Here is a 21316-nt window from a genome sequence, read left to right on the forward strand (position 1 = left end):
AAAACAGTGAGTGCTATATTGGTGCACATTAAGTGCACTTTATTTGCAAGTAAGATTTTAACTTTATGTTTTCATAAATGTTTTTGTGTTATCTATCTAATATATGTTAGTTTATTTCATATATAGAAGGTGAGTGGCAGTGCTGTGGAGCGGGTTGACATGAGGGTGTGCACACAGTGTGAAGAAGTTTGACACCAGTGACTACAAAGACCTAGTGCACCTTCATTAGGAAAACTGTGTGGACACATAGTTTGTATGCAATTTCATGATACTGATGGACTTGGAATTTTACTAGGATGGTGAAATTTATTTACCTATATATTCACCTATTTGATGGTACTGCTAGTTTATGGTTGTATGCACTTTGGAATTTTTGCAGTTTAAATTGTATTATATCAGTTTAGGTTTTATTATCAGCTTCCCGACCGCCCTATAGCAGAAATACTTCTACAGGGCGGCACATATACGTGATTTTGCTGTTCCGGGAAGGGCGCGCGCCCTACCTGTGCCGCCATCCGCGGCTGTGTCTCGGCCGATGATTACTCACCAGCGCCTAGTGATTTCCGAAGATCTCAGACGGGGAGAACCGTTTTGTTTACTAACAGTTCTCCCTGTCAGCTTGGGCACACTGCTCTGGATGAGCCAGAGCAGTGTGATTACAGTGAAGCACACAGACACTGCCCCCTAGTAAAACATTCCCTGCACACACTTTGATCGCCCCCTCATGAAACCCCTTCCTGCCCAGTGCCATTAGTACAGTGTCAGTGCTTTTATTTTAGTACTGATCGCTGTATTGGTGTCACTGGGGATATCAGTGACACCAAGTCAGTTCCTCCCAGTGTCAGAATGTCTGCCGCAGTCCCGCTATAAGTCACTGATCTCTGCCATTACTAGCAAAAAAATAAAAATCCCAGTATATATACCGCCATTTGTAAACGCTATAATTTTTACATAAAGTAATTTACTTGTATTGAGATTTTTTTTTTTTTTTTAGCAAGACGTAGCAGAATACATTTTGGCCTAAACGTGACAAAATTTGAATTTAATTTTTTTACTGGACATGTTTAATAGCAAAAAAGTCCAAAATATTGTTTTTTTCTCAAAATTGACGGTCTTTTTTTTTTTTTTAAACAGTGGAAAATATAAAAAAAAAAATGCACAGGCAATCAAATACCAACGAAAGCTCAATTCATGGGGAAAAAAAAGGACATTAATAATTTAATTTGGGTGCAGTGTCAGTTAAAGTAACGCAGCGCCGTAGCACAAAAAATGTCCTGGTCAGGAAGGGGGGTAAATCCTCAGGAGGGCAAGGGGTTATGTTTTAGCACTGCACTAAAGAATTATTTGGGGTTTTTTTTGTATGCATCACGCTTACAATCCTCAACCGGTTAACACATATTGAAAAGATTATTACATAAAGCTGATCTCTTGTACTTGAATTAAAAAGACATTGAATGTGGAAGTTAAGTTCTCTGTGGGCCTCTAATTGGTTCTCATTGGCCAATACACTCTTAATTTGAGATGTGGCAGTGCGATATAACTTTTGGAACAGCATTTCCCGCTGTGCCCCCCTCCTTGATGGACCTTGTGATTATATTGCTAGGATTTCAATACTGCTTTTATCTACTGCCTCCAACATTGCTCCTTGCAATCTTCTTGGTGTGTCCTCTACATTTGACTGACCACAAGGAGTTTACAAAAATTACAGTTTATGTAGAATATATAAAAAGCAGTAAAATCCGTTTTGGATCAACAAAGAATGCATAAAAGAAATAGACCTTTCAAGATCCTACCTTAATCTGTACCCTTGGCTGAATGATCATAGGAGGTGACTTTTTGTGTTCGGGAATCAGAGACCTAGATCGGGAATTAGGGGACTGACCATCCTCCATGAAAACATATCCACCAAATGATGAAAAGCTGTGCAGCCCTTTTGAAAGGTTGGGGAAGCCTAGGACAATACTGCAATAAATTACAAAAAAAAAAGCACACCAGCCTTGCATAAAATTCTTGTCATGGGTTATGCGCATGTGTGATCATGCATCACAAGCAATAGGTACATCAGAAGCCAGGCATCTCCCTCACGGTAGGTCATCACAGACTCCTAAGATAGGTCCGGGGGTCCCCTTAAGGTCAGCCAGGTACTTCAGAAAAAAACCTCGTCTCAGGATGGCAAAGTGCTTTTTCTATGGGAGTGAAAGCTCCAGGCAGGAGCCCCAAAAAACAGATGCCCAAAATAGTGTAGTATGTCCAAAAAACGAGTTTTTATTATTAGAACAATAGGGCAGTATGCAAGTAGTATATCATGTATAAATTAAAATACAGCAGTACTGACCCCAGTGATGGTGACCGCCGAGCCTCCTCGTGGCTCCGGCGGTGGAATGACGTCACGCTCTGCACAGTTCCTCCTTAGGCCTTTCGTGCTAAAGGCACATCATCAGAGGGGAGACTGTCTCCCCTCAGTCTCCCCTCTGATGATGTGCCTTTAGCACGAAAGGCCTAAGGAGGAACTGTGCAGAGCGTGACGTCATTCCACCGCCGGAGCCACGAGGAGGCTCGGCGGTCACCATCACTGGGGTCAGTACTGCTGTATTTTAATTTATACATGATATACTACTTGCATACTGCCCTATTGTTCTAATAATAAAAACTCGTTTTTTGGACATACTACACTATTTTGGGCATCTGTTTTTTGGGGCTCCTGCCTGGAGCTTTCACTCCCATAGAAAAAGCACTTTGCCATCCTGAGACGAGGTTTTTTTCTGAAGTACCTGGCTGACCTTAAGGGGACCCCCGGACCTATCTTAGGAGTCTGCGATGACCTACCGTGAGGGAGATGCCTGGCTTCTGATGTACCTATTGCTTGTGATGCATGATCACACATGCGCATAACCCATGCGTTTCCGGTGAGTGCGCATTTCTGTTATTCTGACAGAGTGGAGGCCGTGGGAATTCGTGTATCTACAGTTTACCACTGTGGATATTGTACTATCACCTTATTGACTTTTCATCTTTTTTAAGCGCTGCACTCTATTGTTTTGAAACTGATTGTTTGTATTTGAGGCATTATGGTTGCCTAAAGTGTTCTAGCTGCTGACATTTATGAGAGCGCTCACTATTTATCTTTTGTATATTTATAAAATTCTTGTCGCTGAGGTCATGTGCAAGGATAAAACAGATGTATACCCACAGACGTCACAATTTCATAAGCATGTGCTATCCAATACTGGACAATCAGACCGGAGTCACGTGGAAGTCTAAAATCATGGAAGACCCTATAAAATGACTGACACGTTTCTAAGGGAGATCCCCTCTTCCTCAAAGCCCTGGAAGGGCTCGAACATGACTCTGGTCTGATTGTCCAGTATTGGATAGCACATGCTTATGAAACTGTGATGTTTGAGTATACATCAGTTTTATCCTTCAGTAAAATTCTTGTCACTGAGGTTATGGGCAAGGCTGGTACGCTTTTTTTGTTCTTTTTTGTTCTTTTTTGCCCTCGGCTGAATGACCCAGCAGCTGGCAGCCCCACACGCAAGATCTTCCCCCATACCTATGTAAAAGGTTCTCACACACAAGTCTACACCAACAGCTTTGTCTTGTGATGGCAAAATAGGCTTGTATTAGCACAGCACACAAATAAAATGTATCCCAACTAAGTCCTTACAAATTAAATAAGACATAAAATGCAACATTTAATTTTTTATTTGACCAATTTACATAAGTTAGACTGCAAACAAGCACACCTACAGTGATACTGTACTATATAATGGATAATAAAAAAACGCTCTCTAAAAATGTATATAGATTTTGCAGAAAAGGTGGGTAAATGGTACTGTTCTAATTTCTTAAAATGTTACAATGTAAAGCATAGCACTATACACATACAACCAATTCAAAGTATACAGTTGTGGCCAAAATTATTCAACCCCCACTGAAATTGAGTGTTTTGGCCAGTTTGACATTGCTTTTGATCATTCAGTCATCTTGCTTACATTTACATTAAAGAGGCACTTGTAGGTCAGACAAATATAACATAACAGTTATAATGAAATAACCACAAATGTCTTTTCTGTGCTCACAGCATTATCAGTTTTATTCAACCCCCAAGTGACATTCAATCTTAGTACTTAGTACAGCATCCTTTTACAGTTATAACAGCTTTTAAACGTGAAGCATAGCTTGACACAAGTGTCTTGCAGCGATCTACGGGTATCTTCGCCCATTCTTCATGGGCAAAGGCCTCCAGTTCAGTCACATTCTTAGGCTTGCGCACTGCAACTGCTTTCTTTAAGTCCCACCAGAGGTTCTCAATCGGATTTAAGTCTGGTGACTGCGATGGCCACTCCAAAATGTTCCAGCCTTTCCTCTGCAACCATGCTCTAGTGGACTTGGAGGTATGCTTGGGATCATTGTCCTGTTGAAAGGTCCAACGTCTCCCAAGCCTCAGGTGTGTGACGGACTGCATCACGTTTCCATCCAATATCTCCTGGTACTGAAGAGAATTCATGGTACCTTGCACACGCTGAAGCTTCCCTGTACCTGCAGAAGCAAAACAGCCCCAAAGCATGATTGACCCTCCACCATGCTTCACAGTAGGCAAGGTGTTCTTTTCATCATAGGCCTTGTTCTTCCTCCTCCAAACATAGCGTTGATCCATGGGCCCAAACAGTTCTAATTTTGTTTCATCAGTCCACAGAACACTATCCCACAACTTTTGTGGTTTGTCCACATGGCTTTTGGCATACTGCAGTCGACTCTTCTTATTCTTTGGAGACAGCAAGGGGGTACGCCTGGGAGTTCTGGCACGGAGGCCTTCATTACGCAGTGTGCGTCTTATTGTCTGGGCTGAAACTTCTGTACCCACATCTGACAAATCTTTTCTCAGTTCCTCAGCAGTCACACGGGGACTTCTCTCCACTCTACGCTTCAGGTAGCGCACAGCAGTCGAAGTCAGCATCTTCTTTCTGCCACGACCAGGTAGCGTTTCAACAGTGCCCTTTGCCTTGAATTTGCGAATGATGCTTCCTAAGGTGTCTCTTGGTATGTTTAACATCTTTGCAATCTTCTTATAGCCATTGCCCTTCCTGTGAAGAGAAATCACCTCTTCTCTTGTCTTCCTGGACCATTCTCTTGCCTTCACCATGTTTGTAACCACACCAGTAAATGTCTAGAAGGAGCTGAGTATCACAGTCATTTTAAAGCTGCCTAATTGGTGCTTATTATGCTTGATTGCTGCTCGGTGACATCCACAGGTGTTTTCAATACCTGATGGAAAGCACCTGTATGAACCTCTGTTCTTCAGAGTGGTAGTCTTTAAGGGGTTGAATAATTGTGGCAATGAAGAAACCACATAAGAACCATTTACTACTGTATTACATAAACAATTGATGTCATTTTAGTTGCATTTGGGTAGTTACAACGTCCTTGTAGGATTTGATTCTGAATACAATTCCAAATGTACACTATAGTCCCTAAACCCCTTTACAGCATTGGGGGTTGAATAATTTTGGCCACAACTGTATGTAAACCCTCACCTTGTAAAAAAAACCCACTCAATTTAAAATAGAAAGACAAAACATTTGTGTGTAAATATAAAGAGCATTTTAAACGCATCTTTTCCTCCTTTTTTGTAGGTGATCACATGACCTCTGTTCCCAGCTACATAAGAGATGCAGCAGCACACCGATCTTCCCAGTGAATGGCTGTGGAGGGGGGGGTGTCAGCAGATGTCTGACCATTGGAGAAGAGCAGGCTGACTTACAAAACAGCCAGAACACTGGCCACGCTGTGCTCTCCTACCTAGTGTGGTCAGCTTTTAATAGGAAAGCAGAGGAACTGGCAGGAGCACCAGAGATTTCACACAATGGAAGCAACACAAAGAGAACAGGATACTTTTTCATAAAAGTATATGGTATAGCAGGCACATACCAGGAATATGAAATGTTGGGTTTACATATTCTTTAATTCACAACTATTGAAAAACAACAAACTATTATCATGCTACCACACAAAATCTGAATCCTACGATAGTATAGTTTTTTTCTATTTCCTTTAATTGATTAGGATTACTCACTGGAACTACCTGTGGCCTACAGAGCCAATTAAAAAAAACCAGTGCAATAGAGACACATGTACAAACATTAAGAAAAAACATTAGCAGCAAGTGTAAAAGATTAGAAAAAAAATTGTAGCATACACTACTCAGAAAACACAAAGGATTACTTTGGGTGCTATTTTCAGACTATTTTCTGCTATACAGTTTGGTATTGCGTGTACTGATCTGACTGCTTGTTACATCAGCATATGTGAAACCATGGAGGAGGTTCATTCGCACTTGCTACACATCTCAAGCAGTATGGTTTGGGACTAGAACACCAAAATGCAATCTGTAATTCTAAAGTATCTGTTATATTGTAGTGCAGGCCATGAAATGCAACCCAACATATGTTTGGTTGTTCTTATTGCTCAGTTTTTTTTCATTACAGGGTCCAAATTAATATATGGTTGCTGCTCATAACCTCCAATAACGTTTTAGTTTTTATCTTCTATTCTACAGTGGTAAATAAAAGTCAAGCTGATTAATTGCTTTGGATAGTAGCTTCATGTTAACAAAATGTGGTAATAATTAAACTTAAATTGCATCCCACCAACACTCATGGCAGCCATACACTCTCCGAAAAATTGTAAGAAAAATGGTACAAACGTTTTAATCTATAGAATTTCAAATTAGTGGGTGCACAACAATAAACGCTTTCAAATTTTCAAAGCCCAAAAATCAATTGGAAAGTTTGAAAAATTGTTATTGAATGCATGAAATTGGAAAGGTTAATGGGTTTTATGTGCGGTAAAATTAGTTTGATTATTTAAGCGCATGTGCAAGAAAATGTTAACCTGGAAATACTTTAAAAACTAATGTATAGTTTAGAACGGCGAAAGCTCAAATATATTTTGTCACTTCCTTTTTAATGTGAACAAACCAAGCAATAAAATAATTTATGTCCACAGGCTATGGACATGACGTCAACGGATGTGACGTCACTGCACACATCAGGAACGTTCGTGGTATAGTATGATGGCCGGAGCAAGGTCTTGATATAGATCAATGCGGTTTATTCTAGTTTCAGTGGCGACACTGTAGAATGTGAGTTTATTTGAAATGATATTTTAATAAAGACTGATGTTTTTTTTTACACTATGCAAGCTCTTTTTCCTTTTTCTGGTTAAATATGATGCAGTACATATCCTGGTGACCTTGGAGTTCCCAGAATAGATTGGAGATTTGATGTATTAATTGATAATCCCGGGGGGCGGGGGGACAATTGGTGGGCTGGTTTATAATCTTACCAGCAATATTTTGAGGCTAGCACAATTAGTGGCAGACACACATTTTGGTGATGATTTAAGGTTCTTCAGAGAGGATTCACCACAGAGGAAGAAAATTTATATCATTTGGTTTTGGAGACATTTATAATAAAATACGGTAGTGGTGCACGTAAAGAATGAAGATTTATGAGTTTTAAACTTTGCACATGGATTTGATTCTTACAATTTAAGATATTTGGGTTTTATTATATTGAAATTATCACTTTATGATTATGTCATATATGCACAATTGATAAGATTTCTAGAGTTATATAGGCACCTACACTTTATGCTTGATGTATTTTTGCAATTGTCACTTTAGGAGTTTGCTATATATGCACTGTTGATTATATAAGCAGATGCACTTTATTTTATTATATATTTGCACAGAAAATGCCAATGCACCTGGCACTCTAGGTTTATAACCAGATATGGTGAAGCAGGGTAGGGGTAGAGAAAAGTGATTAGAAAATGCTTATGAACCTGACTTCATGTATTTAGGGAGACTGATATCATATAGCGCGGTCTAGTTTTTTTTTACATGCTTATAGTTGAGATTTTATCAACCAGATAATTTCTGTATTATTGTGTTTTTGATCACTTGCATTGTTTTATATTGTTTTTCCGTGGCACACTTCTACATAACAAATTTATGTCCATTGAACGACTTCTTTTGAAATCTGGTCACTACAAGATGGCAGTATCGTGAGCTCTGCTGAACAATGTTTTGTTTTTCTTAAGCGCTTTTGAATGATTTTTCACAGTCTATGGCCTGCATAAGCCACACTGCCAAACACAGGGTTATAGTTATATCACCAGAACCTGTGATGTCTATATAACCTTTGCACCCAAAGCAATTCTCTGCTTAAATTGCCGCTTTTACACAGAATAATGGTAAATAAGCTTATATGAAATCAATATTTAGACATATGAGAGCAAAAAAAAAAAAAAAAGGAAACCGGCAGCTATCTACACAGGAATAGTCACTTCTGTGCCTCTGCTGCCTATAGACACATTCCTACTGAGCCTAATGATAAATGTAGCCCTGGCTAAACAGTTTATTTAAGACAGGATTACAGGCACTTTGCAACTGGAAGCTGCCAATGCCATATTGTTTTTTAAGCTGCAAAGTAGTATGGTGCTTTATTATCCTTGTTTCACTACCTAATGTATACATCAATCCAATGACTAAACTCTCATACAACTTAACATTTTTAATTAATTTCAAATAGTCATTTTCAAAATGTTTATTTCTGTAGCTTCATGAATACCAACTGATCTTGCCAAAAGGCCCCTTTCAGAGGAGGTGGATCTGTCAGCGTGATTCATCTTACACAGTGGGGGATCTATCTGCTGATCCCTGAAGTGCAAGTGGATGACAGGTCTCTGTTTGCTCCGCTGCTGCAGAGCAGACACAGACACTGCCCGCTAATTTCAATGGGTCGGTTGGATGGAAATGGACCGCATGTCCATTTCCACCCGACTGTCATCCAAACTGATCTGCTGGATGAAGGGGGAACAGATCCCCATTCGTCTGTTTTTTGCATACAAGATCGGATCAGATGTCGGCGGGTGTCAGCGGACTATTGTCTGCTGACACCCGCCGGACCATAGAAGTCTATGGATGGACAGATCGGGTCCGCTTGAAAAATGGACAGGTGGACCCCATCAGTCTGCTTGTGCGAAAGGGGCCAAAAGGTCCTTGATTATGTTTTTTCTATATACAGGGTGACTATGCATTGTCTCTCGCTTCCTATGATGCACCTAGGTTGTCACATTGTCATATGGAAGGAGACTACAAGTTGCTGTTTCAATACACATTACAAAACCATAATCTGTTGTCACTATTAGGAAGTCTATTCTAAGAAATTACATGCAGCTATCCCTGGAGTGCTTGCATGTTGGCAGGAGGTGGATGCAAAGAAGATGAAGTAGATTGGATGCACTAAAATGCAACAAAGGTTAAAAAAAAAAAAAAAAAAAAAAGCTAACAATTTTAAATCTGCAATAATTTATCACACTGTCATGTTAGTGGTTCCAATGTCATGAGACCCTGATCTTGATCAGTTATGTCATATAGAAGTCCTGAATTCCATTCAACATGCTAGGCCAGTCAGTCACCAAGTAGCAACTTAAGGATATTTCTTTATTTCAGGTACTTCTATAGTGCTGTAAATTTGCGCAGTGCTTTACATACATATATTGTATGTTTACATCAGTCCTGAACCCTCAAGGGGTGTACAATCTAAAGTCCATAATAACTCACATTCATACACATATATACGAGGGCCAATTTAGACAGGAGCCAATTAACCTACCAGCATGGCTTTGGAGTGTGGGAGGAGACCGGAGTACCCAGAGGAAACCCACACAGTCACAGGAAGAACATGCAAACTCCAGGCAGGTGGTGCAGTGGTTGGGATTCGAACCAACAACCCTAGTACCGCCAGGCAGAAGTGCTAACCATTTAGCCACTGTGCTGCCCATAAGGATAAGGATGAAAGCCCCCAAGTTTGGAGTGTTCAGCAGTGATAGCTCTCATGATTCTATCCCAACAGTCACAGCTTAAAGCTAAAAAAAAAAAAAAAAAAAAAAAATCTTAAAAAAATTCACAATCACAGCTTCTTTATGCCTGGTACACACAGGGAGATTATTATTAGTGGGCAATCTCCCCTGCTGAACTGTTGTGTTCTGACAGGGTGACTGTGTTCTGACTGCCCACTATCAGGAGATATCCATTACCATTCACCACCAAATGAAAGCCCAATTTGCCCTAAAAAACCAAGGTATAATCTGCCTGGATGCACAAAATAGTTGTGATATGTACGGTTTTACTAACACGTAGTTGGGCTTAGGCATTAAGATTTGATTTACCCTTAGAGGCAAAGGGGTTAAGATATGCTCAACATTTTATTTTTTTCACTTTTGAAAAAAAATACACACACTTCTACATTGAAAAAATAGATACATTTCTACATTTGAATGTCTAGTAAAATTTAGACACACCTTAGCCTGCATGCAGTTTGGAATCAGAGAATGCCAAAAACCAAAACAGGTGCAAGGAAACCGTACAAATATATTTTAACAGGTTAACTGGAAATTGCGTTTTTTTTTTCTATTTAAAATTTTTAAAGCAATTGCTATTCTAATTATGGCCCCACCACAGCACAAATCTGGCAGTCTAGGCTGACATGCTTGACAAGAGCAAGCTTTTCTCATTCCCATCGGTATGCCTACTAAAATGCATCTGGGTCATGCTATCCAGCGTGAAAAGTTTCATCTAAATATATGTTCCAACTAAAACATTTAAACTGACTTCACTGAGGGCCAGTTCACACTACATGTGGTACCAGGTGTTTTACTGCATGGTAAAAACATCTATCACCATAGGGACACACAGGAAAAACATCTGTTTTCTATGTGTCTCATTCACACTGCAATGCAACGTAGTGCAAACTGCAGACATGTTGCATATTATCACAGCACACTAGGCTGAATCACACTGAATTGCTCAGGCTGCACTAAATCACGCACCACACTGCCCCCTAGCACCCCTTGCCTAGCCAGCAACACAGAGTGCCTGGAGCAATCAATTGCTCCAGCTGCTCTGCGATTTAACTGATAAGCAGTGTGAATTTGCCCTGGGTTTGTGTGAAAAATATCTAAAATGAAAACGTTAAAAAAAAAAAAAAAATACTTTTGTATTTTCTTTCTTCATTTTACAAAAACTTGTGGCAAAAGAATAAAAATGTCACAAGACTCACGATGCCCCTTATCAAAAACACAGTGGAGTGTTTTCTCTATAAATTCTACTGTTCTGGTACTGTAAGGTCTCTGAAAATGCAATAGGTAGTCAGGAAATCAGATATGTGGTTTATGCCCTTGAAAGCGTCAGGGTGCCCATTGGACGCTGGGTTCTTCTATGTGGCTGGGCTGTGAAATAGTCTCACATGTGCTATCCCTACACATTAGAGGAGTAGCAGAATGTGTTTCGGGGTTTAATTGTATGCCCTTGCTGTGCATAAGAAATAAAATTAAAATTCATATTTTATGGAAAAAAACAAATTTAATGTCTTCATTTTTCAAAAAAAAAAAAAAAAATGGCAAAAAATTATATTTTTGAAAATCCCACATCTCTTATTAAATACTGTTGGTTTCTACTTTCCAAAAAAAGGATCATTTGGGAAGGGGGGATCCAAGAAATTCAATATGCACTTAGAACATCAGGGTTCATTCATTTCAAACACAATATATATACACACACACACACACACACACACACACACACACCACAGTTTGTAGACTAACTTTCACTTTTTTTTTCAACCAAAGACATGTAGCAGAACTGGTTTTGGCCTAAATGTATTAAGAAAGAGTATTTAACTGCAGTGTTTTATAAAGAAAGGCAAAAGGTTTTTTTCACAATTTTAGGTCTCTTTTCCATTATATAGTAAAAGAAAAAAAAAAACCTCTCTGTAAAAAATGGTATAAAATTCATTAGAGTACAGCGTTAGATTAATTATCAGTTAGACTACTGCACCACTGAAAAAAAGTATTAAAAATCCACCACTCACATTAGTTAAACGCATACAAGCACGATCAATCACATCAAATGATTTTAAAAGATATCCAGACAGTCTATTCTTGCAATAAAGGCAATTCTAGTATGTGTGATTAAGCCCTTCCCAACACATTTCACCGTGTAACTTGTGGGGGAGAGGTGTAACCAAAAAAAGATGAGGTTGTGCCCATCAGGAATGGATGGTGAATGAATATCACTGCATATACTGTAATTTTGAAAGGTGTTGGAAAACCATTTGCATATTAAACATAGAATAACTAATTGAAAATATATTTATTGATTATTGGTAGATTGGTTGAAAGATACAACTAAATGTTGTGAAGAGGAGATATATATATATATTAGATAATATTTCACACTGTGTTTATGATGGAGTGAATGACTAACAGCACAGATATTAGTTTTATCTTTAAATCTGACCCATGACATTCAGGAAAGTGTGCACAAATGTTCTAGCCCTGCCTCCTTCACAGCCATGTACAGCAGGGAGTCATATGGCAATGATCAACCTCACGTAGAAGCACAGTACATAGTCTGATTAATCTAGCTACAAATCTCAGGAGAAAGATGGAGAAGCTGAGTGGACTTACTGACTTGCATAACATTTCCTAGTAAAAAGTAGTACCTCAATGGCTGTATTTCATGCAGTCTCAAGTAGGTCTAAGGCTGTCATACATTTCCTCTGTTTTCTCTTTCAGCATATTTTCTCAGTACAAAAGAAAAGCCATCAGCCAACAATATATATTAGAGCCAGGAAATTAAACATCAAAGTGTGTCATCACCTTCAAAGGAAATACAAATGAAGCTACACTTGATGGAGTTCCAACATTCAGAGTTGTTAACCATCCAGGGCCAGTAGCCAGCCTATTATTGGTCCATCTCTACAATTCCTCAATATGCCAATTAGTGTTTGCATTCTTTTTGTACAAGCTTCTGCACATATTGAGAATTTTACATAAACATATATAAGGTGCATTAACATTTAATAATGTAGAATACAGAATTATAGTGGTAGAATTAAACCACAATGTCCAATCAGATTTCAGTTAGAATAGTGAAATCCTGCTGACTGGTATACAACGTGGAGTGCAAAGCCTTAATACGTAAGTCACTATGAGGAACCCCCAAGTTGATGAAATGTGTGTGTGATGGGCCACAGGCAATCATTCTTATTGCGGATGGACAAGAGTGCTATGGAACTACACTCTAGCCAGATCATATGTATAAATCAAAGCTATCAGCATGTACTTTTACTAATTAAAACATATTACACAAACCCCCTAAAATGGATGCACATGGTCCTCCTCCAGGATATATTCAAGGGACTTAAAAGAGAAAAAAGAAGCTTTCTTGCACAAAAAATAATTAACCAAAAATATTAGTCACATGCGATCAGCCTTCTCAGATCATTATAAGCCATCCCAGGTCCCTATACAACAGGGCAAGCAGAAGGCTCTATCTGGTTTGTATCAGCTTTAATATAAAGTCGATCTCGGTTTATTCCTTATGCAGACATTTTCCTGTGATCATGGAAGGTAAATCACTTCTAAAAGCCAGCATTGCTGTGCACTTACTAATTGTGGTCAACCAGTAATGAGCCTGAATTATTCTGCCCATACAACTGTAAAAAGATGATAACAGACTGGTTCCTCTTACTACTAAACTTCATTCTGAGCGTCTTTCCACCAGGTTTCTTTTTAATTTAGTCTGTTTCAGTTTTAACACTCAAAGCCCTCTAACTATAAAGCTCTATTCATTAACTGCTTAGAATGTAATAAGTTTCCACACTGGGCATCACCTAGACATGACATTACTCTAAACAGTGTGCAGGTATAGAGAAAGAGCAGGAGAAATGCACTTCTACATCCAAGCATGCAGTAATCACTAGAAAGCAATAAAGGATTCCTGGGACAACTCGCTAGATTCCGTTTGCAGTCCTGAAACCATAGGGTCACAGTTTTGATCTATAAGGATATCTTCCATCATGGAACCTAGATAGACAAAAATGATTTTAGATGTTCGTGTCAGATACATAAAATTCAATTCTAAAGCTGAACTAGGTTTCTTTTAATTCTTTAATTATATTTGAGAAAAACTATTGAAACAAGTAAAACAGAATATTATACATTTTAGACAATATTTGCTGGTAATGCAATGCTCCAGAGAATGGCTGGAGACAGGGTATTTAAGATGGGATAAGATTCTTGGGAGAAGGAACAAGGCAGTACAAATCTCTAGAGGTTGCAGCATCTGGTTTCCTTGAAGTGTATGCATCAGACCACACAGAGCTCAGGGGCAAACAGAAAAGTTGCAGGTTGTTGGTGGGTTGGGTGCAAACAAATGCTGCAATGCTTACTTCCACGATAAACCTACAACAGAAAACTATATTCGAAAGAATACATTTTCCTTTATTATAGTAGCAGTTAGGGGGAAGAGGGTAGATACAGGATAAGGAAAGACATGAGGATAGGGGATTGTGGAGTGGGGATGTGGGGGGGGGGGGGGGTCAATATCTAGCCATTGGGCAAGTTGCAGGTTACAGTGAGGGGAACTACTAGTTGGTTATGTCACCAGCCAATGAGGTCCAGAATTCCAATATTTTAGGATGTTCTCCTACGGTGTTCAGGGGCGTAGAAATTTCTTTAACTACTTGTCCAAGGGACTAAATTGGTGTCCCAATCTACTTGTCCCACATGACAATTCACTTGTCCTGATTAAAAAAAATAAAAAATACTACTGTGTGTATATATATATATATATATATATATATATATATATATATATATATATATATATATATATATTTTAACCTCTCCCTGCTAGTCCCCGGGTGTGGTGCTGGAGACAGACAGGGAGGTGACATACCTTGCAGTGTGATGAGCACCGATTGGGTGCTTGTCAGGAAAGGGGAGTGTCGGGCTCTCTTAACGCTCAGAAGCACATCTAAAGCTGCCCGTACACGTACAGATTTTCGTTCAAGAATTTTCATTTCAAGAATAATAGTTTGATTTTCTAATCATTAGTGGGGTCAAATAGATGTTTGTTTTTGACCGCAGTGATGGGAAAATTTGAAGGGGCAGGAAGGAAAACTTTTCTCGATCAAACGAATTGTAGGCAATTATATGTGGTAATCATTCAGAAATTACATTCATTTTAAACTCGAATGTTAAAAGTAAAAGATAATTTTCGAACGACATTCATCCATTCACCGAATGTTCAAAGAATTTTCGTACGAAAAATCTACATGTGGATGGCCAGCTTAAATGAGGCGCCGGCCCCAATGAGAAAAAAAACAAAACACTTTATTTCTTCAGGTTATCCTTGCACAAGGACGCACTTGGTTGCTCAATAAAAGTGTATGCTGAGCAGCCAAAGAATACTCCAGTGTAGCATGAAGATGTGCATGAAGCATGTAGCATGAAGATGAGCATGAAGATGTGAATATCTGTATCCCCTGCAGCATCTGCGCATGCGCCAGAATCAGGGAACACAAGTTGAGCACTGAGCTAAAGCCGAAGAGGTACCTGAAGTCACTTAACTCCTTACATGTCGGACTACAGCACAGGAAAGGGGTGCTACAGCTGCTCTGAAATCCTGTATCCCCGGGGATTGACACTATTAATATTGATGACCTGTGCCTGTGTCCTTGCTCGGCTGTAACACTGCTTGAGCTTTTAAATGCTGACCATTGAAATGGCTGTGTTGTAGTCTGGCATGTAAGGAGTTAAGTGACTCAGCTCGGTGCTCAGCATGTTTTTTCCGATTCTGTCGCATGGGCAATTGCTGCAGGGAATACAGATTTCCACAGGATACAGATCTTTATGCTACTGTATGTGAAGCTGTGTATGCTGTGTAGCAGTGAAGGGGTTACGTGTAGTGGGCTAGGTCTGCTGAGTGAAGCTGTCTGCCTCTCCTGGTGGAAGGGGAAGCCTGATCTCTGAAATTGCTCATAGAATTACATTTCTTTTTCTCCAATTTTATTAAAAGTCACTCCTCATCTCCTGACCAAGTGAAAATATCTACTTTCCACTCAGATCACCACAATAACTTCCTGTAGGAGAATTTGATTTCTTTGCTGGATTAGATTGATACAGTCTTCTTAGTGCTTTCTGTGGGTTTGGAGAGTGATAAAGATCCAAATATCAGACTGATCATCTGCTTGCCAGCAGCAGGGCTAAATGTCAAAGAAAACCACCTGCCCGGCACTCGAAACTGCATGCCCCAGGCATTTGGCGATATGATTTGTACATCCCTGGATCTAGCTGATAAAAGATCTATTGTTATTATGTTTATATGCAAGTTGAGTAAGTACTAAAATTTTAATGGCTATCAGGCTCTTCTCTGCACAGTAAAGCAAGCAGCAACAGAAGACACGCTGACAGAAGGAGAGAGTAAAGCAATGACTTCAGTCGGCCATACATTGATCAAGATTCAGTTGTGTCCATTTACCCCACAAAATACTCATCCACATTTAACCACTTGCCCTCCAGAGGATTTGCCCTCCTTCCTGACTAGGCCATTTTTTGCAATACAGCACTGAGTCACTTTAACTGACAATTGCGTGGTCATGCAACGCTGCACCCAAATCAAATTTGCGTCCTTTTTTCTCCACAAATATAGCTTTAAGTGGTATTTGATCACCTGTGTGTTTTTTATTTTTTGCGCTATAAACAAAAAAAGACCGACAATTTTGAGATAAAAGAAAAAACTATATTTTTGACTTTTTGCTATTAAACATGTCCAGTACAAAAATTTGAAAAATCAAATTTCATCATAAATTTAGGCCAAAATGTATTCTGCTACATGTCTATGCTAAAAAAAAATCCCAATACGTGTAAATTAATTGGTTTACGTGAAAGTTATAGCGTTTACAAATGGCGGTATATATACTGGAATCTTTTTTTTTTGTACTAGCAATGGCGGCAATCAGCTACTTATAGGACTGCGGCGGGCATTCTGACACTAGGGGGAAACTGACTTGGTGTCACGGATATCCCCAGTGACACCAATACAGTGATCGGTGCTAATAAAAAGCACTGACACTGTACTAATGGCACTGGACAGGAAGGGATTAACATGTGGGGTGATCAAAGGGTTAACTGTGTGCTGTGTGTGTGCTTTACATTGTAAGCAGAGCTATGCTATGCAGAGCCATACAAAGCAGTGTACATGAGTGGACAAGGGAGAGATCTGTGTTTATACACAGGTCTCTCCCCCGTCGGAGATACTCTGACATCGCCATGTTATGGCAAGGAGTCACCGGCTGGGACCCAGTGACTGCCAGCCGAGGCCAGAAATAGTGGCGCGTATAGGGAGTGCGCCCCCTACCTAGAACTGCAAAATCACGTATATATACACATGATTTTGCGGACCCGTGATGCTCTGTAGCAGTATTTCTGCTATAGGGTGGCACAGAAGCGGTTAAATTTACCAACAAATACCCAGTTTGAGGGCCTGCCTAATTTTTTTTACAAACTGAATGGTCTGTCTAGTTTAAGTAAATGTAAAGTGAATTGTACAATCAGATTAAACATGTACGGTCAGCTTGGCTAATGCAGCGTGTTAGACTTCATTCACTCTCCATTAAGACATTAAGGAGCTGTATCAGTGGAGTGGCTGTACTTGAAAAGTTATCACTGGATTAATGTACTTTCCTGCTAAATCCAAATAAGAAGCTGAATTCCAGAATTGTGCTTGTAAGTCACAGAATGGTGATAAACCGTTCACTAGAAATCCACTCCTCCAAGCTGCTGTTGACTTCAGCTTCAACACTTTTTTAAGCAGTTTTGCTGCACCTGGCACAAGTTCACCATTAGTGAGTTTATATCATTGATATATCATTTGTGCAGTTTCAGGGATACTTACACTGGGGTGCCTCAGATGAATAATTATGTAATGGTTCAGAGACGTACTGTGCCATGCCAGCAGCAATATTGTTCTGTGAATCAAAATTACTATTAATGAACCGATTCAGGTCCATGTCCTCCAAACCATTTTCCAGACCTTCAAACTCCTCAGGTATCAAGGGTGTATCAGGGTCATATTGTGGTGTATCAGGGTCATATTGTGGTGTTTCAGCAAAGTGTCGTGGGGTTTCAGAAGCAATACTGCTCTGTGAATCGTCTATGTTCCTGGAATTAAGGAAAAAAAATATTGCCTGATGAATACAAAGGATATAATTACAAGATGATAATCACAATTATTGAAGTGAACTTATTATGCTGGCTGAACTCCAATTAAATGCACAGTTTCAAGGCAGGTTGGGTGCACCCTACACTATAAAGATTTGGAAGAGAGGAGGGATTGCTGTTAAATCTTGCCGTAACATTAATTTGCTGATAAACTTGCTCCCGCATTTTCCTATTGGCCCATCACTATGATTGGCAGCATTGGTGGCTAATAGGAATATGCAAGGGACAGGAAAGGCTGAACTATGCCCACAAGAGGAGATGGAGATTTAGCTGTGGCTGTATATACAGAGACTGTCTAGAAGCCTTGTGTGCAATAGTTGGCAACAGTAGCAGGCACTGATAACATTGTTTCAGTGGGTTAGCCGCATCCTCCAGAAGGGCAGGGGATGAGCCGATAGATAGGCCGGTTGTATGCTTGGAACCCAAAGCACCTGCATAGCCGTTTACTGCTACAGTCACTCTCCTGTCTTACTAACTCAGTAGCTCACCGTTCAGAAACAATGATCAGCCTTCGCTTCATGTACTTCTGATATTCCAGTGTTACTGGAAGAAAAAAAAAAAGACAAGAATCTTATGATAAACAAGGAGAAAATCATGCATTGTTTATTGGGCTCATTTTTGCTCTAAAATAATAGCTGAAAAAATGTCACGTAACAGGATACAAAATACTGCCGTCACAGTACACAAAACAGATCAAGTTCATCAGGAAATGTTATATTCTTTTGATAATTTGCTTTGAAAAGGTTTTCCTTCAAACATCTAGATCTTTGATTGCTATGATATGTTGTTTAAAGCAGGTCTAAACCTTTAACTAGATGACATTTAGTTTGCTAAAGCAGTGTGTATCAAACTGTAATAATTTTTTTTTTTTTTATAAAATTCGGTTTTCACTTTTTTTTTTTGTGCTGCTGGGTCTCCTCCAGTCTCTTTCAGACACTTCCTGTCTATATGCACTCACTCCAGAGACAGTTGCACAACATTGCTATGGACCAGCCTGCTGACAGTGACAATGATGGACCATGGCTGCTTAATGTATCAGCACAGGGACCACCAGGGGTGGACAGATGGCATGTGACAGGAGACAGTGGCCACCCTGTAACAGAAAGTGCCTGAACCAAGGACAGTTTTAGCTTTGGATTACAGAGTGTTAAACCCTAGTGATTTATTTTCTGTCACAGGAACAGGTGTCCCCATTGGAAGATTTTCCCTCACCTTTTGCTCTGGAATAACTCATACAAAATTGCATCTACCGCTCACTTACTCTTCAGGTGAGAATGGTCACCAGGACAAATAGAGGAGTGAACATCTCCAGCAGAGACAAAGCCAGCAATAAAGAACTGACAAAAGGTCTTACTCTCCCCAACTCTATCCAAAATCAAGGAGAAAAACAAGTTTGCCTTTACATACACTTTTAAGCTTAACCCCTAGACGCCGAGCAAATATGCGGCCTCTCGGCATCTGGGCCTTGATGCTGAGCGGCCATATATTTGCGTGCCATTAGAGAATACATATGTGCTGAGAGCGTGTGCCCTGCGTGTTCCCAGCACATATTTCCATGACTCACGGAAAGGTCCTGATCTCCCCTTGTGATCGGGACCTTTTCCAACCACGTGACCGCTATAATGGCGAATCACATAACCCTAAAACCCAGTCCACCTCCTGAAACTCTTAAAGGGCCGGGAGGCACCGGTGCTAAGAGGTTAAAGTGGTTCTAAAGGCAGAAGGTTTTAGCATGTGGAACCTCCTCCCCTCGCCGACATACTCTCTCGGCTCTCTCTCTCTTCTCATTGGGTCAGACACAGCAGTGGGAGCCATTAGCTGTTAGTCACAGCCAGTGAGGGGGAGCTGTCTTATGGATACACAGAGCCAGCTCGGGATTGAGCACACACAAATGCCCCCATAGCAAACGACTTGCTATGGGGGCGCTTGGCAAGGAGGAAGGGCCAGGAGCTCCAGCGGGGGAACTGAGAAGAGGAGGATTGGACTGCTCTGTGCAAAACAACTGTACGAAGCAGGTATGTTATATATACTTAATGAGATTTAAAGGATTGGGCTTACATGTACTTTAAGCACAAATGTTATCCTCAAGGTGGGTGTTGTGTACACTCAAGAGTAAGTTGTGCTTGGTCTATTCTCAATATATAAACCATCTGATATAAATGAATAAGGCAAAGTATTAAGTACTTGACTTACCCTCACTTCTCTCTTCATAGTATTTCCCAAAAGCGTCATCCTTGGGGATTTTGGGATATAGATATTTCAGTGGGTTCTCTGGGATATTTTCCTCTGCTAAAAGTTGGTAGTTGCGAATAATCTCAGTGAGGGGGATGTGTGATAGCTCCTTCTTTGTATATGGCTGCACAGAGCGGATAGAGTAGCTTCCTATGGGGAGGAGACCAAGATCAGTTTAGGGAACATATCTACCAGCCTCTAAAAATAATAAAATCCAGTACACAAAAGTGTATATTTTTAAAAAATAATTTCCACATACATTTTGAAAAATGCTGTTTGGCACATCACAAATAGTATTGTTTGTTTAAGGGAGACATGGAACACTAGACAATTTTGCCATTTTTAAAGTGTATGTAAACCCAAATATAAAACGTTTGGAACTACATTCTTCTGTCCCACACTGAATATCTGGTGATCCTTCCAGTCCTCTTGACAAATCCTAGGTTTCCCATTGCTTCCTGATCCTGCCAACTAGGAAAGTGTCCAGTGTCCCTTCTTTTTCATTGGGACTTACAGGACATCAGATCGACATATCGCCTGCCCAACCCTGCAAAGTTGTATTGACGGTGGAGGAGGAGTCATGCCGTCAATAGCTTCTGATGTATTTTGGAGTCTCCATCCCCAACCCATGCATCTCAAACAAGGAAAGAGTGTATAGCAGACATGAACTAAAATGGAAAAAAAAAAAGGAGGTATTTGGAAGAAGTCTGATGAAATTAAAAGATCCAGCAATTGCAAATAAAGTTATGTATGGTAAAGGGTTTACATCCACTTTAATATAGTGGGATGTCTGAAGAGGTGGTGATACATCACTGTGTTGGGGAATTTTTTTGTATTGTATTGTTTGGTGAACCCTCTTGCCATGTGTACCTTTCTTTTACTCGATTTGGTGCAGACAGACATTGGAGACCTTTGGCCAGCCACTGAGTGAGTCTGGAAATCTGAT

The 21316-nt window shown here is 39.9% G+C and overlaps 1 protein-coding gene across 1 annotated transcript in view; it reads right to left on the minus strand.

The window, feature by feature from the left end:
- Positions 1–3687: 3687 nt before the first annotated feature.
- STAT2 (signal transducer and activator of transcription 2) overlaps positions 3688–21316 on the minus strand; it is an 88068-nt gene continuing 70439 nt past the window's right edge. Inside the window, exons 21-24 of the mRNA XM_089680311.1 lie at positions 20332–20520; positions 18627–18681; positions 17813–18078; positions 3688–13938 (exon numbers count right to left, since the gene is read on the minus strand). Of these exons, the coding sequence (XP_089536437.1) occupies positions 13832–13938; positions 17813–18078; positions 18627–18681; positions 20332–20520 (617 nt within the window). The 3' untranslated portion in view covers positions 3688–13831. The remainder of the gene's footprint in view (positions 13939–17812; positions 18079–18626; positions 18682–20331; positions 20521–21316) is intronic.

Source organism: Staurois parvus, unplaced genomic scaffold, assembly GCF_062004578.1.
Source record: "Staurois parvus isolate SC_StPar_1 unplaced genomic scaffold, SC_StPar_1.0 ptg000017l, whole genome shotgun sequence".
NCBI classification, from domain to species: Eukaryota; Metazoa; Chordata; class Amphibia; order Anura; family Ranidae; genus Staurois; species Staurois parvus.